Genomic DNA, 20,837 nt, shown 5'->3' on the forward strand with positions numbered 1-20,837 from the left:
TCTATTCCTCCATCTTACTTGCATTCTAATTCTGGCCACCACCAAGTAGTGGTCAGAAAGTCCACTTCCCCAACCTCTATAAACTCTTACATCCATTACACATCTTCGCATCCTTTCATCCACACACACATAATCAATCATTGCCTTCCTTTCATTCAGTTCACCACCCACCCTTCTCATCACACGCCATGTATACCTGTGGATCATTTTATGCCTGAAGAGGGTATTGGCTATCACCAACCCCCTCCCAGCACAAATGTCCACTAACGCACTCCCATTCTCATCTATCTCAGCAGGCACACCCCACTCACCAACTATTCCATCCACCTTCACATTCCCAACTTTACCATTCATATCACCGATCAAAAACACTCTCTCATTCCTTCCAAACTTTTCCATGCACACTTCTACATTTGTCCAGAACTCTTCTCTCACTCTTCTAGCACGAAGACAATGCAGGAAAATTTAACGTTAATATAAATAATTCCAGCGTACGACAGCGTATGATACCTAAGTTCATGTATGTAATTTCAATGCAGATCGGTGTAGGAAATGCTAGCGTAAGTCAGTGTAGACTCTGCATCGTTAATCCAGTGTAGGAAATACCCACTTGAGATCAATGACTGATATTCCATCGTAAGTCAAAGTGAAAAATTCTTTCATACTTCCAGAGTAAGTCTAAGTAGAAATTTCCATCATAATTTCAAAATGAATAGAAGCAGACGATCCCAAAATGAGTCAAGAGTATTCTAGCGTGAGTCAAGTCAAGCAGCTAGAGCTTTGACAAAATAAACAATTCAAACACAGTCGAAACGTGAGTCAGTTGTACACAGTTATTGGTCAAGGTATACTTTCTCAACATGAGTCAAAGTGCGCAATACAGGTGGTAATAGCCGAGCTCATAATATTATTACCCTTCTTCGAGGTGTAGGAGCCTGAGGGTAGGCCACTGTTTTCGTGTCCTAAAAAAATTAAGGGTGGTTCACCAGCCTTCTTCCAGTGGTGACAGTGCATGACCGCAAACCTTCAGCCACCCAGTGTCTGTAGGTCATTGACTCACATATCCTATCCAGCCATTTTTGTCTTGATCTATCACGGCTGAGTGCCATGAACTACCAAGACGAAGATGGGTGGATTCGATAAGAAGATGGCTGAAGAAAAATGGCCTTGTGATTGTGCACACAAAACTCGCAGATATTCCTCTTAGAGATAGAGTCAGCTCAACAAACTTCTGTAGTGGTCACTGAGTTGTATTTTGTTATTTCCTGTACAAACATTATATGTCCTAGAATCTTTTCCCGTGCCGCATTATATTATTACCTCTACGTGAGCTATTCTCGGTTCCTTCCTTTACTGCAGATTTAACTCGATGTACTTGAAGTGCAGTGGATGTTTGTATGTGTGGGGTGATGTATACGAAGGATGAAGAGATTTATACAGCTATTTTTCTATGTACATCATTTCTTGATTGCATATTAACTTCTTAAACTTCCACTGCAATGAACGTATAAGTGTGTGGAGTGATGCCTGTGTGCGATGGGGTTCTGCTCTATCACAACACCGCAGTCACACCACCATAGTCTTCTTCGTTTACACAGTATAGCCTATTAAGCATTCCTTACAGTGAAGGTATGAGTGTATGGGGTGATTTGAGTGTCATGGTGTTCAATTTTCAGTTTCCTTACCGTACTTTATCGTTACTTTTTTGTTCTGTTATATACACCTGATTCTCTTCAAACTTCCACTTCAGGGAAGGTGTGGGTGTGTGTGGTGGTGTCTGTGTGTGGTGGGGTCCTGCTTTACCATGTCTTCTACCACATTCAAGCCTCCGTCTCCTCCTCCCACCTCCTGGATTCCCACGCCTCCATGCGCATCCTGGCTTCCTTCCTCAGCCAGTCCCTCTATCAGTACCTCTGGCTGTCTACGGGCAGGGTGAACATGAGTCTCACTAGCTTTTCATCATCATATGCTTTTATTTTGCACTTGTCATTACTTAGGGCATAGTCACACACACTCACACACACACACGCACACACACACACACACACACACACACACTGTTACATAGCCTATGATTTCATCATCCCTTGTATAATTCTAACTTATGATACTGTTTTGTTCATGACTGCATGATCCTTAGTATGATCCTAATGTATAGTATGCTGCATGTTTGTTCACGATTCGCCACGTGGCTTCCATAGTGACCAGGCTTGCGTGTTCTACCTCACTCCCCCCTTCTCCCTCTTATAGTAGAGTAAGTCGTTCTTTCCGTTCTTCAGAACAGGATTGTCAACTTTTCGTCTCCTATCCCTTCATTTGCGCGTCCTCCTTACAAGTTGAATCAAGCTCTGCCGGCCCCCTATATAAAGAGCTCAGTCTCTGCATTAGTTGCCACTTAGATCTACTTCTCATTCTGTTCACATCTCTGTCCTCCCCTGTACAATATATTATTATTTTTGTGAGTGCTCAGGAAGTCTCCAGCCATCTAGCTGCTGTATAATTTGAGTATAAGTGTTATTACCATTTTTCTTGTACTGTATACCCTAAGACTTTAATTCGTAAGCCTGGTAAAGTTTTTATGATTCATATTGGTTCCATACTGTCAGCCAGTATCAGAAATATTTTGTATCTGTAATAATATATCTTGCTTTAACTCAGCATTATCCGGTTTTCTCATTTTATCAGGGCTGACTTAGATAAATTTACTCTTGCTAATTTCGTGTTAAGAGAGGCTATTGCAGTTAACCATATATGTAACCTGTTTTGCCATTACATTATCCTTATGAGTCCTGAATGTTTAGTTGTTAGTTTGAGCATTAAACTTTAACTTGTAATTTTACCTAAGTCATTTGTTTTGACCCTGGAACTTTGCGGAACAGTAGTGATTTTAGTATTCTCACTTGAAGTGTTCATTATCTCTCTCTGTTCCGTAACATTAATTTGGCGACCTCTTATGAGGATATTCAGGATATTATCATAAGGATATTGCTTGATTTATCCATGATGTCTACTATTACAACTCTTGATGAAGCCAAAGATTTTTTGTCAAATGTGCAAACAGTGTGTGATGTAGAAAACAGAACAAAGAATGAACTTAAGCTTGTTGCTCAACAATTGGGAATTGCTGTTCACTCTCCTCATTCTAAAGATCAAATTGTTGGCATGATTAATAAAAGCATGTTTAATGTAACTCCTCCAGATGAGCAAACGCAGATTGAAATAGCTAAGTTTCAGATAGCCCTGCAGGAGGCTCGTGCTAAGGAGACTGAGTTTCATGCACGTGCTAAGGAGGCTGAGTTTCATGCACGTGCTAAGGAGGCTGAGTCTCAGGCTCCTATTCAGGAGGAACAGGCACAGGCTCGGGCACAAATTGAACTTGCTAGGATTCAGGCAGACCATGAGTATCGCATGAAACAAGGTGGAACTGGATCATCTAGCTCTGATGATTTTGATGTGGCTAAAAATGTTAAACTTGTCCCTCCTTTTAATGAATCTGATTTAACAAAGTATTTTCAGTTGTTTGAAGGGTAGCTACAGGTTTTAATTGGCCCAAAAAGTATTGGCCAGTACTCCTTCAGAGTGTTCTCACTGGTAAAGCTCAAGTAACTTATGCATCCTTGCCTCAGGATCAATCTGATAATTATGATGTAGTTAAGAGCTTGATTCTTAACCCCTACATCGCGGGCATGTTTACCAATGTTTTGCGTGTGCCACGGGATTATTCGGGCTCCGACAGACTCTCAAAAAATATTTGCCAAAAATCAGTTATGAGTCCTAGAATATTAAAATTATATATGCTTATGCCACATATCTTCAGCTTTCTCCTGGAATGTTTGTTGAGCCTTCGTCTGTTACCGTAGGACTTGTGGAGACCTCTGAAGTTGGGTAAAGAAGTCTCCACTTTACACTTCCCGACAACCCGTAATATGATTACCACAGCCAGATATTAACACTACTTTATGATTTTCAAATAGTTTGGGATCCATACTCCAAAAAAAAAAAAACACTGTGAAAGCAATGAAAATTACGAGCGCGTCTGACCGTTGCACTTGCGCTAGTTAGCTCTTGGTACTCTGTCATTTATTATTCATAAAACCCCTCACACTTTATATTTCTATTACTATTTAACACTTATATATATCTACAGTCTTTATCCATAAGTTTCCTTCAGCAGTATTAGTTTATTGTCACTGTAGGGATTCAATTTATTTCAGTAAAATATGTAGCATTCACTTTCTCGTCCTGTATACTAGCATTGAGAGTGAATGTCACTTTCAATTTAACTCTCATAACTCATAGTATTCAGACATGCTAGAGTGAAACTTTCACTTTCATTACTCCTAGGGTATATACTCGTATTCTTATAATACTACTCATTTACATTTCTATTTACGTTCTCTATTTTATTTACGTTATTTGCATTTCTATTTTATTTACACTGTGTTATGCACTGTCACTTGAAGTAACTTATAAAACTATTTTCCACTGTTCACGTATATTTACATTCATTACTTTCACTTGCTGTTTACACATTATTTACAACTCCACTTGCACTGTTTTACTCAATAGAAAGATCGTAGTCACTCTTTTATCAATTGTCAGCCCTTTACCTCTTTCCACACGAGGTTTAGTAGGGGGTAAAGGTCACAGGGCCCTTTGCATGGGGGTGAAAAGGCCCTGAAGCTAGCAAGAGATAACAGACGTACCCCCACACTGGAAGATGAGAGTGAACTGATAAGGGTGGGCCGGGGTGGTGGCCTACCTAGGGAAATCAGTACTGCCAACGTTTAGCCTCTTGACACAGCTACTTTATAGCACTGAAATGATTGGCAGGAAATCTAGACAATACATTATAAATTAGGTAGTTCCAGGTGAATGTAAATATCACTTAGGCTTCTCCCTTCCCTCCTTATATGTATATTTATGACGAAAATAGATTATACGGCATATTTCAAGGGGAAATAAACAGTGAAAATTAGCGAACGAGTGCACGTGCGGTATTGTCAGGTGATAGTTAGCCAATTCCAGGTGTATGGCACTCTCACTTACCTTATTTTTTTCTAGTATATATTATTTGGTATAAGAATAGGGCATAGGGCTTATTTCAATGGATGAAATCATTGAAAAATTCCAGGGAAGATTTACTTAGCGTAGCACGGCCAGGCAGGCGAGAGGATAGGGTAATAGAGAGGGGGTAGGGAGGGGAGTCAAGAACGGGGAGAAATGGCTAAATTGTCAACAATGGATGGGAGTACAGATGAGATTAGGAGTGCTGACTAGTGTTGGACATTGGCAGTACTGATAGATGATACAAGCCCCCACTTGGAAGCCCGGGTGAATTCAAAATAACACAGAATCACAAAAGCGACGCCCCGCAGTATGATCCCTTGCTCACAAGCGTCACGAAAGTGACGCCCCACGGTTAAGGGGTTAAGGCCTATGAGCTTGTTCCTGAAGCCTATAGAGTAAAATTTAGGACAACTTATAAGCAAGATAAGCAATCCCATGTTGAGTATGCAAAAATCAAAGAAGATCTGTTAGAGCAGTGGTTAAATTCTAAGGATGTAAATTCTGATTTTGATAAATTTAAGCAGATGATTTTGCTGGAGGACTTCAAAAGGTGTATTAATAAAGATGTAAGCCTATATCTTGATGAGAAAAGAATAGATAATTTGTCGGATGCTGCAGTTTTAACTGATGAATATGTTCTCTCTCACGAGATATTCTAAAGAAAAAAGGAAAGCTGAGAGTAAGTAGGTTGCCTCTACTCAGAGTACAGGTAACAGGAAAGAGAATAAAGATGATGTTTCTCAGGAAGTAAATACCAGCTCCACCTCTAGATTTCAGAAAAGTAAATGTACTTATTGTAGTAAGCTTGGTCATACTACGGAGAAATGTTTCAGGAGACAGCGTGATGTGAACAAAAAGGAGTCTTTAAATATTCAGTCAATTGGTCTAGTGTCCACCCTTGAGAGTTCCCAGAATTCATTAACCGAGTTAACTGAACCTGCTTTAAGGGATAAATTAAATTCTCATGATGAATCTCCTCTTTTGAGCAGTAACGTGGGTGACACTTTCAAGAGTTCATGTGCTAATTTCCTGTCTGATGGTTTTGTCAGTCCTCTGGACAGTAATGACAGGAAATCAGTTATAATATATCGTGATACTGGTGCTTGCCAATCCCTTATGCTGACCATTGTTCTAGGCTCTAATGTTAATTCCTCTGATGAAACTGTAATCTTACAATGTGTAGGGAATAATTACTTCTCTGTCCCTCTGTGCAGAGTGAATTTAGAGTCTGGTTTTGTTAATGGTTCCGTCATGGTTGGGTTGGTTGAGACACTCCCAATGTCAGGTGTAACTTTCTTACTTGGAAATGATATTGGTGGAAGTCAAGTGTGTCCAGCTCCTCAGTTGTCTAGTGAACCAGTGCCTGCGATTGTGATGTCCCTGATGTGTTCTCTGCATATGCGGTCACTAGGGCTAAGTCTGAAGTTACTGGTGACTTAGAGGATAATGATGATGATGATGTTATCCTAGCTGACACTTTTCTTGCTAATTTGGACCACTCACCAGATGAGGCAGTACCCTGTGGTGTTGATAATTTGTCTCGCCAAGAGTTGGTTGAGTTGCAGGTTGCTGACCCTGAGTTGAAAGGTCTAGCTAACTCTGCCTGCAGTGAGGAAGAGTCAGCTGGTGCTTCTGCTTGTTATTATATAAAGTCAGGAGTACCTATCAGGAAGTGGAGACCCCCAACAGCATCAGCCGACTGTGAATGGGAGGTTGTACATCAAGTTGTCATCCCTCGTGTTTGTAGGCAGGATATCATTAGAGTGGCTCATGATTCCAGTTTGGCAGGACACCTTGGAGTGAGGAAGACTGTGGCACGCATTTTGAAACACTTCTACTGGCCAGGTAACTTCAGAGATGTTTCCTGGTATTGTAAGTCTTGTCACACCTGTCAAGTTGTGGGGAAGTGTAATCAGACCGAAAAGGTTGCACCTCTAGTTCCCATTCCTCCTTTTGAGGCGCCATTCACCTGTGTGTTGGTGGATATTGTGGGCCCTCTTCCTAAGACTTCTTCAGGATTTTCTTATGTGTTGACCCTGATTGATATGGCTACTCGTTATCCTGAAGCCATTCCACTTAGAAATATCTCAGCAAAGAACGTGGTTAAGGAAATGCTAGGGTTCTTCACCAAGTTTGGTCTGCCCAAGGAGGTACAGTCAGACCGGGGAAGATAATTTCATGTCAAATGTTTTCAAACAGTCTCTGAAAGAGTTGGGCATCACCCAGATCACGTCTTCAGCTTACCATCCCCAGACCCAAGGAGCGTTGGAGAGATATCATCAAACACTCATATCGATCCTCAGGAAATATTGTTTGGAACATCAGAAAGATTGGGATAAAGGTCTTTAATTCGTTGTATTTGCCGCAAGAGAATCTCCAAATGAATCACTGGGCTTCTCACCCTTTGAACTATTGTTTGGCCATGAAGTAAGAGGACCCCTTAAGCTACTCAAGCAATGCTGGCTGTCGGAGGAAGATGACGTCAACCTGCTGGAGTATGTGATGAAATTCAAAGAACAGCTGTCCACTGCTTTACAGCTGGCGAGAGAGAATTTAGGAGCTGCTCAGGAGAAGATGATGACTTGATATGATAAGAAGTCCAGGTTATGCCATTTTCAGCCAGGAGATCAGGTTTTGATTCTGCTACCAGTGCATGGGCAACCTCTTCAAGCCAAGTTTAGTGGTCCTTATTTCGTGGAGAAGAAACTCAGTGATGTCAACTATGTCATCACCACACCAAATTGTACAAAGAACAAGCAACTTTGTCAGATCAACATGCTAAAGTTATATCACAGGCGGGACGAAAATAACCCAGTCTGCACTGTAGCTGTTCCATCCGAGTCTGCAAGTGAAGCTCTTCCATGCAGTATGAGCCTGAGTGATAGTTTGGGGAAGAATCCTGATATCATGAATGATCTCCAGAGTAAGCTTTCTCATCTAGCTGCCGAGGAAAGGCAGGAGTTTTCAGCATTACTGCAGGAGTACCCGCAAGTGTTCCGTGACATTCCAGGAAGAACCACTGTGTTGATGCATGATGTCGATATTGGAGACGCAAAGCCAATTAAACTGCCTCCTTACCGTGTGAACCCAGTGAAAGTTCCTCTCATCCAGAAGGAGCTTGGCTACCTGTTGGACCACAAGATGATTGAGCCCTGTCAGAGCGAGAGGAGTTCTCCTATCACTCTAGTCCCAAAGCCAGGTGGGTCACAGTGGCTTTGCATTGTCTGCAGACGTGTTAATCAGATAACCAAAACAGACACTTACCCTCTCCCTCGCGTGGAAGACTGCATAGATAAGATCGGAAAGGCCAGGTACATAAGTAAGTTTGATTTGTTAAAGGGATACTGGCAAGTACCTATGACTAAACGTGCTAGGGAGATCTCATGTTTTATAACACTAGGAAAGACTTTTGCATGTTCTGTAATGCCATATGGTATGAAGAATGCACAAGCCACTTTTCAGAAGCTCATGAATGTTGTAACAGAGGGTTTGGCAGGGTGTGTTGTTTATATTGATGATGTAGTAATCTTCCGTGACAACTGGAAAGATCACCTATGCCATGTCAGTAAATTTCTTGAGCGTTTGATTCAGGCTAATCTTGTAGCTAAGTTATCAAAGTGTGAGTTTGGTCAAGCTAAAGTTCTGTACCTTGGGTACGTAATTGATGATGGACACGTTGCACCACCAGGAGCTAAGGTTCATGTTATAAGTGATCTTCCCAGACCTAAAAGTAGGAATGAGCTACAAAGATTTTTGGGAATGGTAGGTTATTACAGGAGATTTGTTCTTAACTTTTCAATTCTTGTATCACCACTTACAGACCTACTGAAAAAGGGAGTTAAATTTGTCTGGACCGATAACTGTGAATCCTCTTTCAGTAAACATAAAGCTATCCTATTAAGTCAGCCAGTGCTCGCTACTCCAAATTTTGTTAAGCCTTTTAAGATGGCTGTTGACGCAAGTGATACAGGAGCTGGGGATGTTTTGCTGCAAGAGGATGATCACGGTATTGAACACCCTGTATCTTATTACAGTAAGAAGTTCACTCCACCTCAAAAGAACTACTCAACTATTGAGAAAGAGCTTTTGGCCTTGATTTTGGGTTTACAGCATTTTTCATTTTATTTGTGTTCTGGTTTTGACACCATAGTAATTTATACCGATCATAACCCACTGAAATTCCTTAGTAAGTTTAAAGATAAAAATCAGAGATTGACAAGAGGGAGTCTACTTCTTCAGGAGTATTCATTAGACATACAACATGTCAAGGGGAAAGAAAATGTTATTGCAGATTGCTTATCTAGACTTTAGACAGATTGCTTTAGAGTAATAAGAAATTTCCTTTGTAAATTTCTTTTTCTTTGTGGGGAGGTGTTACATAGCCTATGATTTCATCATCCCTTGTATAATTATAACTTATGATACAGTTTTGTTCATGATTGCATCATCCTTTGTATGATCCTAATGTACAGTATGCTGCATGTTTGTTCACGATTCGTCACGTGGCTTCCATAATGACCAGGCTTGCGTGTTCTACCTCACTCCCCCCTTCTCCCCCTTAGAATAGAGTAAGTCGTTCTTTCTGTTGTTCAGAGCAGGATTGTCAACTCTTTGTCCCCTATCCCTTCATTTGCGCGTCCTTCTTACAAGTTGAATCAAGCTCTGCCAGCCCCCTATATAATGAGCTCAGTCTCTGCATTAGTTGCCACTTAGATCTACTCCTCATTCTGTTCACATCTCTGTCCTCCCCTGTACAGTATATTATTATTTTTGTGAGTGCTCAGGAAGTCTCCAGCCATCTAGCTGCTGTATATTTTGAGTATAAGTGTTATTGCCATTTTTCTTGTACTGTATAGCCTAAGGCGTTAATTCGTAAGCCTGATAAAGTTTTTATGATTCATATTGGTTCCATACTGTTAGCCAGTACTAGTATTATTTTGTATCTTTAATAATATTATATCTTGCTTTAACTCAGCATTATCCGGTTTTCTCATTTTATCAGGGCTGACTTAGATAAATTTGCTCTTGCTAATATCATGTTAATAGAGGCTATTGCAGTTAACCATATATGTAACCTGTTTTGCCATTACATTATCCTTATGAGTCCTGAATGTTTAGTTGTTAGTTTGAGCATTAAACTTTAACTTGTAATTTTACCTAAGTCATTTGTTTTGAACCTGGAACTTTGCGGGACAGTAGTGATTTTAGTATTCTCCCTTGAAGTGTTCATTATCTCTCTCTGTTCCGTAACAACACACACACCAAAGGTGTACTCTCAAGTTACTTAAGAAACGGGGTCACACCTGGGTGCTAAGGTACTTATTAATGTAATCCGTTTTGGAATTATATAGTGGAACACACACTTTACTTTGTTAATGCTTCATTTCTGTGGCATTTTTAAAATATTACGCTGATAGTCGGTAACCCCTGAATCACATCATCTTTACGTTTCTGCCCGGAATCGTGCTAAGCCTGTTCTTCGCTCTACTAAAAATAATTTCATCCATACTAAATGCTCTCAACTCTCCAACTCGAATTCTTCCTGCTCCTTCTGGCACCTTGCCAAAAATCTTTCTAACAACTTTGCCTCATCATCAATCCCTCCTGTTTTCTACTCTGATGCTTCTGTAGCTATTTCTTCTACTAATAAAGCAGATCTCTTCGCACAGACTTTCTCCTCCAATTCCACCTTAGATGATTCCGATGCTGTTCCTCCATCACTTCCCCCCTCTGACTTCCTCATGGCTGACATTAAAATTTCTTCAGTTGATGTATTTGCTGCCATCACTGGCCTCAGTACTAACAAGGCATATGGGCCTGATGGGGTCCCTCCTGTTGTTCTCAAGAACTGTGCTTCTGTGCTTACACTCTGCCTAGGCAAACTCTTTTGCCTTTGTCTGTCAACTTGTACCTTTCCTGCTTTGCTGGAAGTTTGCTCTCATTCAGCCAGTCCCAAAGAAGGGACTCCATATTATAATTACAAATCATAATAGATAGATAGATAAATAGATAGATAGACAGCTCTATGCGAGCCTGGGAATAGGAAATGAGCTTGCAAATTACACTGAGGAAAGCTGACGACAGTGGCCAGTAAGGAGATGATGCAGTTAGTTGTCAGCAGTCCACCGGTGAACAAAGCGCCTAGTGACCATACACACACATACACACATACTCACACACAGGCTGCTAGAACTTTCCACTCACAAGGAACACACGTGACACACCCCTGCTACACCAGAATTTAGGAAAGAGAGCTCAGAAGGAGACAAGCCTTAGAACAGGCAGGTCAGAAAAAGAAAGGGCTTAGCAACTTCAGAGAGAGAGAGAGAGCGAGACAGGGAGGTAGCTAGCGGGACTCTATACTTCGCTCTGTGTGAGAGACTTGTTAATATTTCCAAGACAAATAAAAATAGTCCCATACTATTCTTTACCTCTCCTGTCACTACATGACAAATGGGAAGCTACTCCAAGATATAAAAACCGCTCGTCCACAAGTTTAATATATATATAACTCAACCACAAAGGAACCACAAAGTCTTTTATGACAATTAGTCATTTTATGACATGACCACTGACAACCCTTCAACTATCGTCCAATTGCTTTAACGTCCTGTATTTCAAAAGTTTTTGAGTCAATTCTCAATAGAAAAATTTTAAAGCATCTTTCCTATCACAATCTTCTCTCCGATCGTCAGTACGGGTTCCGTCAGGGACGCTACACTGGCGATCTTCTCACCTACCTTTCAGACTCCTGGTCATCCTCCTTTCGGGACTTTGGCGAAAGCTTTGCCATTGCACTTGACATCTCAAAGGCTTTCGATCGAGTCTGACATAAATCTTTAATTTCCAAACTGCCCTCCTACGGTTTCTATCCTTCTATCTGTGCCTTCATCGCTAGCTTCCTTTCTGGTCGTTCTATAGCCGCTGTTGTAGACGGCCATTGTTCTTCTCCTGGATCTATCAACAGAGGTGTTCCTCAGGGCTCTGTCCTATCACTAACTCTCTTCCTTTTATTCATCAATGATCTTCTAAGCTGTACATCTAACCCTATCCACTCATACGCTGATGACTCCACCCTTCACCTTTCCATTCGGTTCCCGCAACGCCCATCTCAACAGTTACTTCAGCAAACAAGGGATGAGGCTATGGCACACCTAATGTCTGACTTGGCTCGTATCTCTACATGGGGTAAAAATAATATGGTTGTTTTTAATGCATCTAACACTCAGTTCTTACACCTATCAACCCCACAAAATCTTCCACAGGTATACCCACTAATGTTTAATAATATTCAGCTTAATCCTGCATCATCCTTGAACATGCTTGGGGTTTCATTTACTCGGGACTTATCTTGGAAAGATCATATTACATATCTTGTAAAATCTGCTTCCAAGAGATTGGGTGTGCTAAGCCGACTCGACTCTTTCTTTACCCCTGCACAATTGTTGACTCTATACAGGGGTTTTATCCGCCCCTGTGTGGAGTACAACGCTCATGTGTGGGGAGGCTCCCCACATACAGCTCTTCTCAATAGGGTGGAGTCAAAGGCTTTTCGTCTCATTAACTCTCCTCCTCTTACTGACTCCCTTCAACCTCTGTCTCTTCACGCACTGTTGCATTTTTATCTCTTTTCTATCGCTACTTTAATGGTCACTGCTCCTCTGAACTGTCTGCTTGCATTCCTCCACCTCTACAACGGGCACATACCACCCGTCTGGCAGCAAACTCTCATCCCTTTTCTGTCCAACTCTCTAATGCAAGAGTTAACCTTTACTCCCAGTCTTTCATTTATGCAACAGGTCAGCTCTGGAACTGTCTCCCTCTGTCTGTATTTCCTGTTGCCTATGATCTCCAGTCTTTCAAACGCAGTGTGTCCAATCAATCAATCAATCATTTCCTGTGGCACCCTCGGGGATGCATAGGGCCTCGATGAACTCACACCACCACATCCTATCTTGTGCTAACTCCTCAAGATCTCCCCAACACTCATCTCCAGCTTCCCGTCTCATTGTCCTCACCCACGTCTCTTTTGGCCTTCCTCTACCTCTCCTACCAAGTGCCACCCACCCTGGTGTACCTCGTACTATTCCCTGTCTCCTATACACATGTCCTAGCCACTTCCATCGTGAGAATCTAACATATTCATCGATCGGCTGCACTCCCGTTATTTCTCTAATTCTACTATTTGGTATCCTTTCCCACCACTTAACTCCTAATGTTCTTCTAAGTGCTTTATTTTCAAACACCAAGAATTTATTTTCCATAGTCACTGTGCTGTACCAAGACTCGTGTCCATAAATTAAGATACTCCTAACCATTACCTTATAAAGTTTGATTTTTGTATGCACAGAGAAATTGTTATTATTCCAAATATTTTTAAGCATTCCCATTGCCTGATTAGCCTTCTTTAACCTTTCCTCGAATTCATAGTTCAAAGAATCATCCTTGGCTAAATAAGTACCTAAATATTTAAACCTATCAACTTGCTTTACAACCATACCTCCAATTACACATTCCTGCGCATTTTCCATATTCATATTGATTATTTCAGTTTTTCCACAATTAATAACCAAACCCACCTTGCGACCTTCACTCACCAAACAGTCCAACACTCTCTGCATCTCTTCTGGCCCATCACAAATCAAAACTATATCATCTGCATAATCTAAATCCAAAAGTTTCCTGTTCTCTCCCCAAAGTATACCGGTTCCTGTTCCAACGCGTTTCATAATGTAATCAATGACCACTATAAATAGTAAAGGCGATAGAACACCACCTTGAATTACTCCGGACTTGACTTCAAACGAATCACTCAGACAACCATCAACCATCACTTTACAAAATGTGTCCTCATGCATGTTCATAATGACCCTCACAAACTCCTCTGGTATTCCATAATGTCTCATGATCTTCCCCATAGTCTCTCTCGAAACACTATCAAAAGCCTTTTCAAAATCAACAAAACAAAGACTTAACGGCACTCTCATTTCATTAACTTGCTGCATCAAATGCCTAACTGTAAAGATCTGATCATTGCAACCACGTCCCTTTCTAAAACCAGCCTGTTCATCCCTCAGAATACCCTCAACCACTGGCTCCAACCTATTTAACAACACTCTACTGAAAACTTTCAAAGCTATCGGTGACAAAGAGATTCCCCTCCAATTACTACATTCACTCAGGTCTCCCTTCTTCGGAACTTTAACAATTACACCATTCTTCCAAACTGATGGTAGTAACCCCGTAACCCATATCTTATTGAATAGCTTGGTCAAGATCATTATTAATCTATCCCCCTCCACTTTAAACATTTCCGGAAATAAACCATCCTCCCCTGGTGCCTTATTATTCTTTAACTGTTTTACTGTTTTCTCCACTTCTGCAAGCCTCAACTCTCCTGTTTCTATATTTAAATCTTCCTGAGCAGACGGTATATCCTCTTCTGGTGGTACTGGTCTATTAAGAACTGTCTCAAAATGCTCTTTCCATCTATTTTTAATATCTCCATCTTTGGTCAATAAATTTCCTTCCCTATCTCTAACTGGTACTTCCTTGCGTTTACCTGCATTACCACTCAGTTCTCTAATCGATTCATATGCTATTCTTTGACTCTGTCCATCATTTTTGTTTATTAAGATTTCAGTCTCTGCAACCTTTTCATCCACACATCTTCTTTTATCTCTCCTAGCTAACCTTCTTACTTCTGAATTCAAACTCCAGTACGCAGCTCTTGCTAATTCAATCTCTTGTTCATCAACGCATTGCATCTCACTCCTCAATTTAGCCTCACCTCTCTTTTTTATCATATCCCACGTTTCCTCTGATATCCATTTCTTTCTCTTGAAGCTATGTCTCCTTCCAATCGTACATTCAGCAGTCTCATGCAAAACTTTGTTCACATCCTCCCACATCTCATCTACAGGCATCTCAAAATGATCGGATCTTGAATTTGGCTCTCTATTGTATTTTGTTTTTCTCTTGGAGGGAACTGTTACTCGTACTGCGGGCTCATGGCGTTTGGTTCCTTCTTCCTCGCATAAAAAAAAAAAAGAAAAAAAAAGATGGTAGCAAGGTTATTGCAAACTGCTCAGTGTCGAGTTTTGCAGATTCATATAAAACTACCATTATAATTTGATATTCATCTAAAAAGCCATGGTGTAACATGCTCGACTCAGGACGGCCCTGATCTCGTAATATCATGTTTATACACTGATTTGGTGGCAGGTAAAAAATGCAAAAGATAAATACAGAAAAAATGAGAGGTTGTGAAGAATATTAATAGCATCGCTTTGAAAGAAGTGTAGCAGCTGCCATCTTTCCCCAGGTGTTTCTCGGGTTTTGGCTCCTGTACGCCTTCTTGGTGACGACCCACTACAAGACCTCCCTCACCAGCAATTTAGCAGTGCCCTTCATTCCCCCACCGCTAAACACACTCCAGCAGCTCCTTGGGTCCAACCTGAAGTATGGTGTGAATAAACTTAAGGTAGGTATTCGCCAAACGGACCAAGACCTGTACAGGATCAAAAACTTTGTTTTTGTTGTATTATCCTCTTCCAGTGCATAAAGAGACTGCACAGAGTACTCAAAATGTAATTGGACAGTAAAAGGAACTTGTTTGGATTCTTATTACGCTGAGGGCAACACAAATCCCAACTGCCAAGCTGGACCTGGCGAGTAAAATTAGTTTTACAGGGGCATGTTCTCTATGATGAAAACTTGTCAACATATTTCACCTTTCTTCCTGTTATGACTCGGAACACCAACTCTCCACATCCTTCAACCCAGTGTATCAAACGGTAGACAGGGACATGCTATGCTACAGCGACGAGAAAAGTACTCTAGATTCATGCTACCTCCAATTCCATCATCTCTGGTGCAGGAAAGGGACGCCATCACGTTGTCACAGGCATAGCCGGATGGTGAGGTTGTTCGATCAGTCAGTAATCCCTGAATTCCTTGCCAATCATACGAAAGGAGAAAGGCGGGCTGCAGGACAGGGGCAGCTTCAGCCTACAGTCCACTGGGTTCTCCTTCAAATGAACCTGGGGCTACAATAGCAACAACAGCATCTTCCCTACAACATCTCGTTATCATTTATTTTTGTCTTTATCATATCATTGCATTCAGCATTGTATTGTCATCTTGCAGTGAATATGATAAAAGGTTACTTAAAATTATGCACAGTTTTAACTTCAACTGCTGTTCTTACAATCAGGGCGCAGAATATCAACTCTTCTCCACATCCCACATCCCACTGTACCAACAGCTGTGGAGGGACATGCAATTCAACAACGACGAAAACAGTATGCCTATGGTGGTGGAGGGCACTTACTCTTATATAAATTACCGCAGCTTCCTCGTGCTCCAGATGTTGATGCACAACAGCAACCCCAGGAGAAAGACTGATCTACATGTGGCCACGGAGAGGTTCTTTCCAACCGTATCTGTGTGGTTTTTGCCTAAAGTAAGTGAAGGTAGAAGAAATGCGAGTCATTTTTTGCATTCTCGTTCACCTAATGTCAGATTTTTCTCTACTTAAACAAAGATATACAAACTTGAGATGACATGTACAGTTATAGCCCATATTTTCTACAGCGCTGTAAGTATGGAGCTAATATACTGTATAAAACATAAATCATTTAATGACAAGAACTATGGGGACTGATAAGATGCCTGTTTTTGAAAACATGATAGTGTTAAGCCAGCCCTTGACTGGTACTGTAGTCGGTGAAGTTATTGTGAATAACAGTGACAGCTGAGTCTGTAAGGAGCCAGTTGCATGGTATCATTAATACAACTTTTCTAATATATTAACCATTTATACCCTCAGGTCACCCTGAAGTGACGGTTTGAGTAATTTTCAAATTTTAAATAAGAAGGGAACCCTAATGTAGGGACCTAAGGGTTTCGCAAATATGAGCCGATAAGCGAAGGGCGGTACGCTTAGTAACCCTACCCACTAGGCGCAACTGGCAGCAACCCTAGGCTCTGGAGGGAAAACACATGTGCTTCCAAAGCGAGTATGAATTTTATATTTTGATTGGTGTGTGTGTGTGTGTGTGTGTGTGTGTGTGTGTGTGTGTGTGTGTGTGTGTGTGTGTGTGTGTGTGTGAACAAAATTACTCCATGTGTTCTAATTCGATTTAACAAAACATGGTGAAAGTAATGAAGGTCAGACAATGGGTCAGAGGTCAAGGTTATAAGGAAATATCAAAGTTTCACCAATATTAGCCAGTTTTTATCCTGTTTATACCAAATCTTGGGAAAAGACTGAGGGTGAGGGAAGAGTGAAATAATAACATTTTTATATCAATCAGTCAAAGGCTAAGGTCAAAGGACAAGATCAAAGTTTGACCCATGTGTCCTTGTGTGAACAAAATAACTAAAACAGAGTTGATCTCATTTCGACAATAACTGGTGGATGAGTTAAGGATCAGACGAGGGATTCTTTTATTGTTTTTTTTTTAAAGAAAAATAGGTCAAAGGTGAAGAGTACCTCGGAAGGTTAACTTAAATCAAATATTGAGGAATATTTCGGGGAAAGGCAAGGAAACAGTTTCCATTATGTCAATAATTTGTCAGAGGGTCAAGGCCACAGGGCAAGGTCAGCCAAGTTTAGGAAAGCCTTCAACCAAATTTCATGATACAGTTAAGAGTCAAGGAGGAATTTAATAATTCGACTTTGAGAGCAATCGGTGGACGATAAAGTCACAGGCAAAGTCAGGCGCTTAGGCTAATCGATGGGCACGAGTGTTGTACTTTCTATGTGATCCTTCTTGTTTCTTATGCATCCCTATTGTCTGACACCTGTAAACTATTAATATGCTTTCGTATGTTTTAATATGCGTTGCTCTTGCATTCTGTTATGGAGTGTTTGCTGAGAGGCGAGAAAAGGAAAGGTTGCATGAAGTGAATGCTTTTTAGAGGAAGGCTCGAGGGATACCGGACCGTTCTTGGCTGAGGTTGGTTAAGACTGTGAGGTGGTTTTGACTGCAGCCGGAAGGAAGTGAAGCAGAAAGAAGTGGTATGCATATTATCATTCAAAATTTTAGGTGTGCATGGTTAAATCCACGTGACTTTATGATATACACATTTTCAACTTTGTAAAAGCCCACAGAAACCGTGCACTGGCTTGCATCCACCAGATTATTTTGTTGTTTGGTTCAGGGTGCACCTTATCTGAAGAACTTCAACGCGGTGATGTGGCGGTGTGTGGAGGCTGGCTTAATCAACAAGTGGCTATATGACCTGTACGCCGTTTATGTGAAGGAATACCAGGACCAGAAGTCATCACAGGAACAGGAGGACACAGCCGTTGAGACGGACACCAGGCTTGTAAGGTTTAGATGAGAGAGAGAGAGAGAGAGAGAGAGAGAGAGAGAGAGAGAGAGAGAGAGAGAGAGAGTTGAGGATTAATCCTATTGTACGTTATATAATCTTCAAATTTTTCTGGCAACTTCCACACTATTTTACTCAAGTGAGAAAATTTCCTGTCTGACAAAGGTTTGAGAACATGGATATTTAATATATATATATATATATATATAAATATATATATATATATATATATATATATATATATATATATATATATATATATATATATATATATATATATATATATATATACTTTGCACCAGCCAAGATGGCATTAGATCCGCATTCCTTCTTAACATCGGCACTAAGTGGCATGGTAATTATCGTGCTGTTTACAGAATGGTGACTTACGTCACAGGGTATGTTCATAATCTATGTATTCGTAAATATTGCAACAGTTTTCCTTGTCTCTTGAATTATATCTGAAAGTGAATGGCTCTGCTGTTAAGCTAGTGGCTGAACAACCTTGTATATTTTGATTCCTTAGTTTTTTCTTCGCTTTACATGGTGGCACTTTTCTTGTGTACAGGTTGTATTCACCTTGAATCACCTGCAGGGAGCTTTCTTCCTGTTCTTCCTCGGCCACGGGTGCGGGCTGTTGCTATTGTTTCTGGAGCTGCTGTTGGCCCCGTACACCTCATCAACCTGAAATTATTTAATGTATAATGCCATAAATAAAATGAACTTTTTATTGTGTTCGCTGTCTCTCTCTTTAGGCAATTATATTCAGGTTTCGAACCTTTTTTACGGGAGGGGCTTGATACAGCTTTCAATAGTACATCCAGTATTGATGCACTCTAATAAGCCTCGTAAATTTTTTTGATGTTTGCAAGAATAATATGTAAATATGGGGACATCATAACGAATTATTACTTTAAAGGAAAATATGATAATGAGGGAGATAGTTTCATTAGCTGCGATGGGGACTACAGAAAAAGAAGTAAATAAAATAATTAAAAACAGACTAAAAAAAAACTTTCATTACTCCTAGTATTTACTTGATCACTATTTACCTCTTCATTCAAGGGACGTTTTCTTCAGCACCTAATCATCCTCGGGTGCTACTAGTTTCATGGATAATAAACACGGCCTCCACCTTCTGACAAATATTTCTTTATCTACATACAGCATGAACACTGAACCACTTCATGAGAATTCTGATAATTGTGTTGAAAGATTGCACAGCAGTTTTGGCTGACTTGGATCCCCTTCAGGAATGAATAGCACATATATATATATATATATATATATATATATATATATATATATATATATATATATATACCTAGGCTGCTTCCAACAAGGAAAGGGAGGTAGCCGAGACAGGACGACACACTCCCAATGTACTCATCCATTCAGACACATTCATGCGCATCTTACCCCCAAAGGGGAGAAGGGACAGATCCTCACTGCACCACACCGCACGAGGGTCAGCTGCGCTGTGCAATCAGTGACATCCGCAGCAGGCCCCGACAGCAGAGTTGGTTTACCCCCGCCGCATCATAATAGACCCATCCCCTTACCCCGCACTTGACCTGATCAGCTGATCTGACCAAAATGCGGGAAAATATCCCCTCAGGGCTGCGTCATCATTTATTCATTCACAATTTCTCTCCATTTATTTCTGTCATGCACAGCCACTCTTCCTTGCTGAACAGACATCTCTCTTACATCCAATGCTCTCTTCACACTATCCATCCATCCGATTCGTGGTCTTCCTCTCAGTCTTACACCTCTCACATCAGATCTAGTTATCTTTTTCACCAATTGCTCATTATCCATTCCCTCCATATGCCCAAACCATTGCAACACCCTCTGCTCAACTCGATCAGCCATCTCCCGAACAACTCCAGTTCTCCTACGCACTTCATGATTTTTCACTCGATCCATATGCGTCACTCCACACATACACCTCAGACACCTCATCTCCATTACATTCAAACTTTTCCTCTCTACTACACCCATATTTCATGTTTCAGCCCCATATAATGCAGTCGGTACCACAACACCCTCATACAACCTTCTCTTTACATCAGTTCTAAGCGAACGACATCTAAACAATTTTTTCATTCCTCCCAGCACCTTTTCTACTTCATTCATTCTAAACTTCACTTCTGCATCTATTCTTCCATCCACAGCAACATGTGACCCTAAAAACTTAAAACACTCTACCTCCTTAAGCAACTCACCCTTCAAAACTATATTCATCCTCCTACCATCTACCGACCTCGTACACTTCATCACTTTACTCTCATTCTCATTTGCTTTCAATTTCCTCCTTTCACACACCCTTCCAAACTCCTCTACCAACTGTCTCAATCTCTCCTCTGAGTCTGCCACCAGTGCAGTATCATCTGCAAACAGCAGCTGCTTCAGATTCCACTCTCTAC

The 20,837-nt window shown here is 40.8% G+C and overlaps 1 protein-coding gene across 1 annotated transcript in view; it reads left to right on the forward strand.

Moving 5' to 3' along the window:
• Positions 1-19,096, forward strand: part of LOC145401637 (glutamate receptor ionotropic, delta-2-like) — a 28,423-nt gene extending 9,327 nt beyond the window's left edge. The window contains exons 3-7 of the mRNA XM_080273830.1: positions 1,751-1,932; positions 15,395-15,553; positions 16,286-16,534; positions 18,238-18,405; positions 19,004-19,096. Of these exons, the coding sequence (XP_080129956.1) occupies positions 1,751-1,932; positions 15,395-15,553; positions 16,286-16,534; positions 18,238-18,405; positions 19,004-19,096 (851 nt within the window). The remainder of the gene's footprint in view (positions 1-1,750; positions 1,933-15,394; positions 15,554-16,285; positions 16,535-18,237; positions 18,406-19,003) is intronic.
• Positions 19,097-20,837: the final 1,741 nt, after the last annotated feature.

This window comes from Coenobita brevimanus, chromosome 56, assembly GCF_032717465.1.
Source record: "Coenobita brevimanus isolate Jiangsu-jjx chromosome 56, ASM3271746v2, whole genome shotgun sequence".
NCBI lineage: Eukaryota > Metazoa > Arthropoda > Malacostraca > Decapoda > Coenobitidae > Coenobita > Coenobita brevimanus.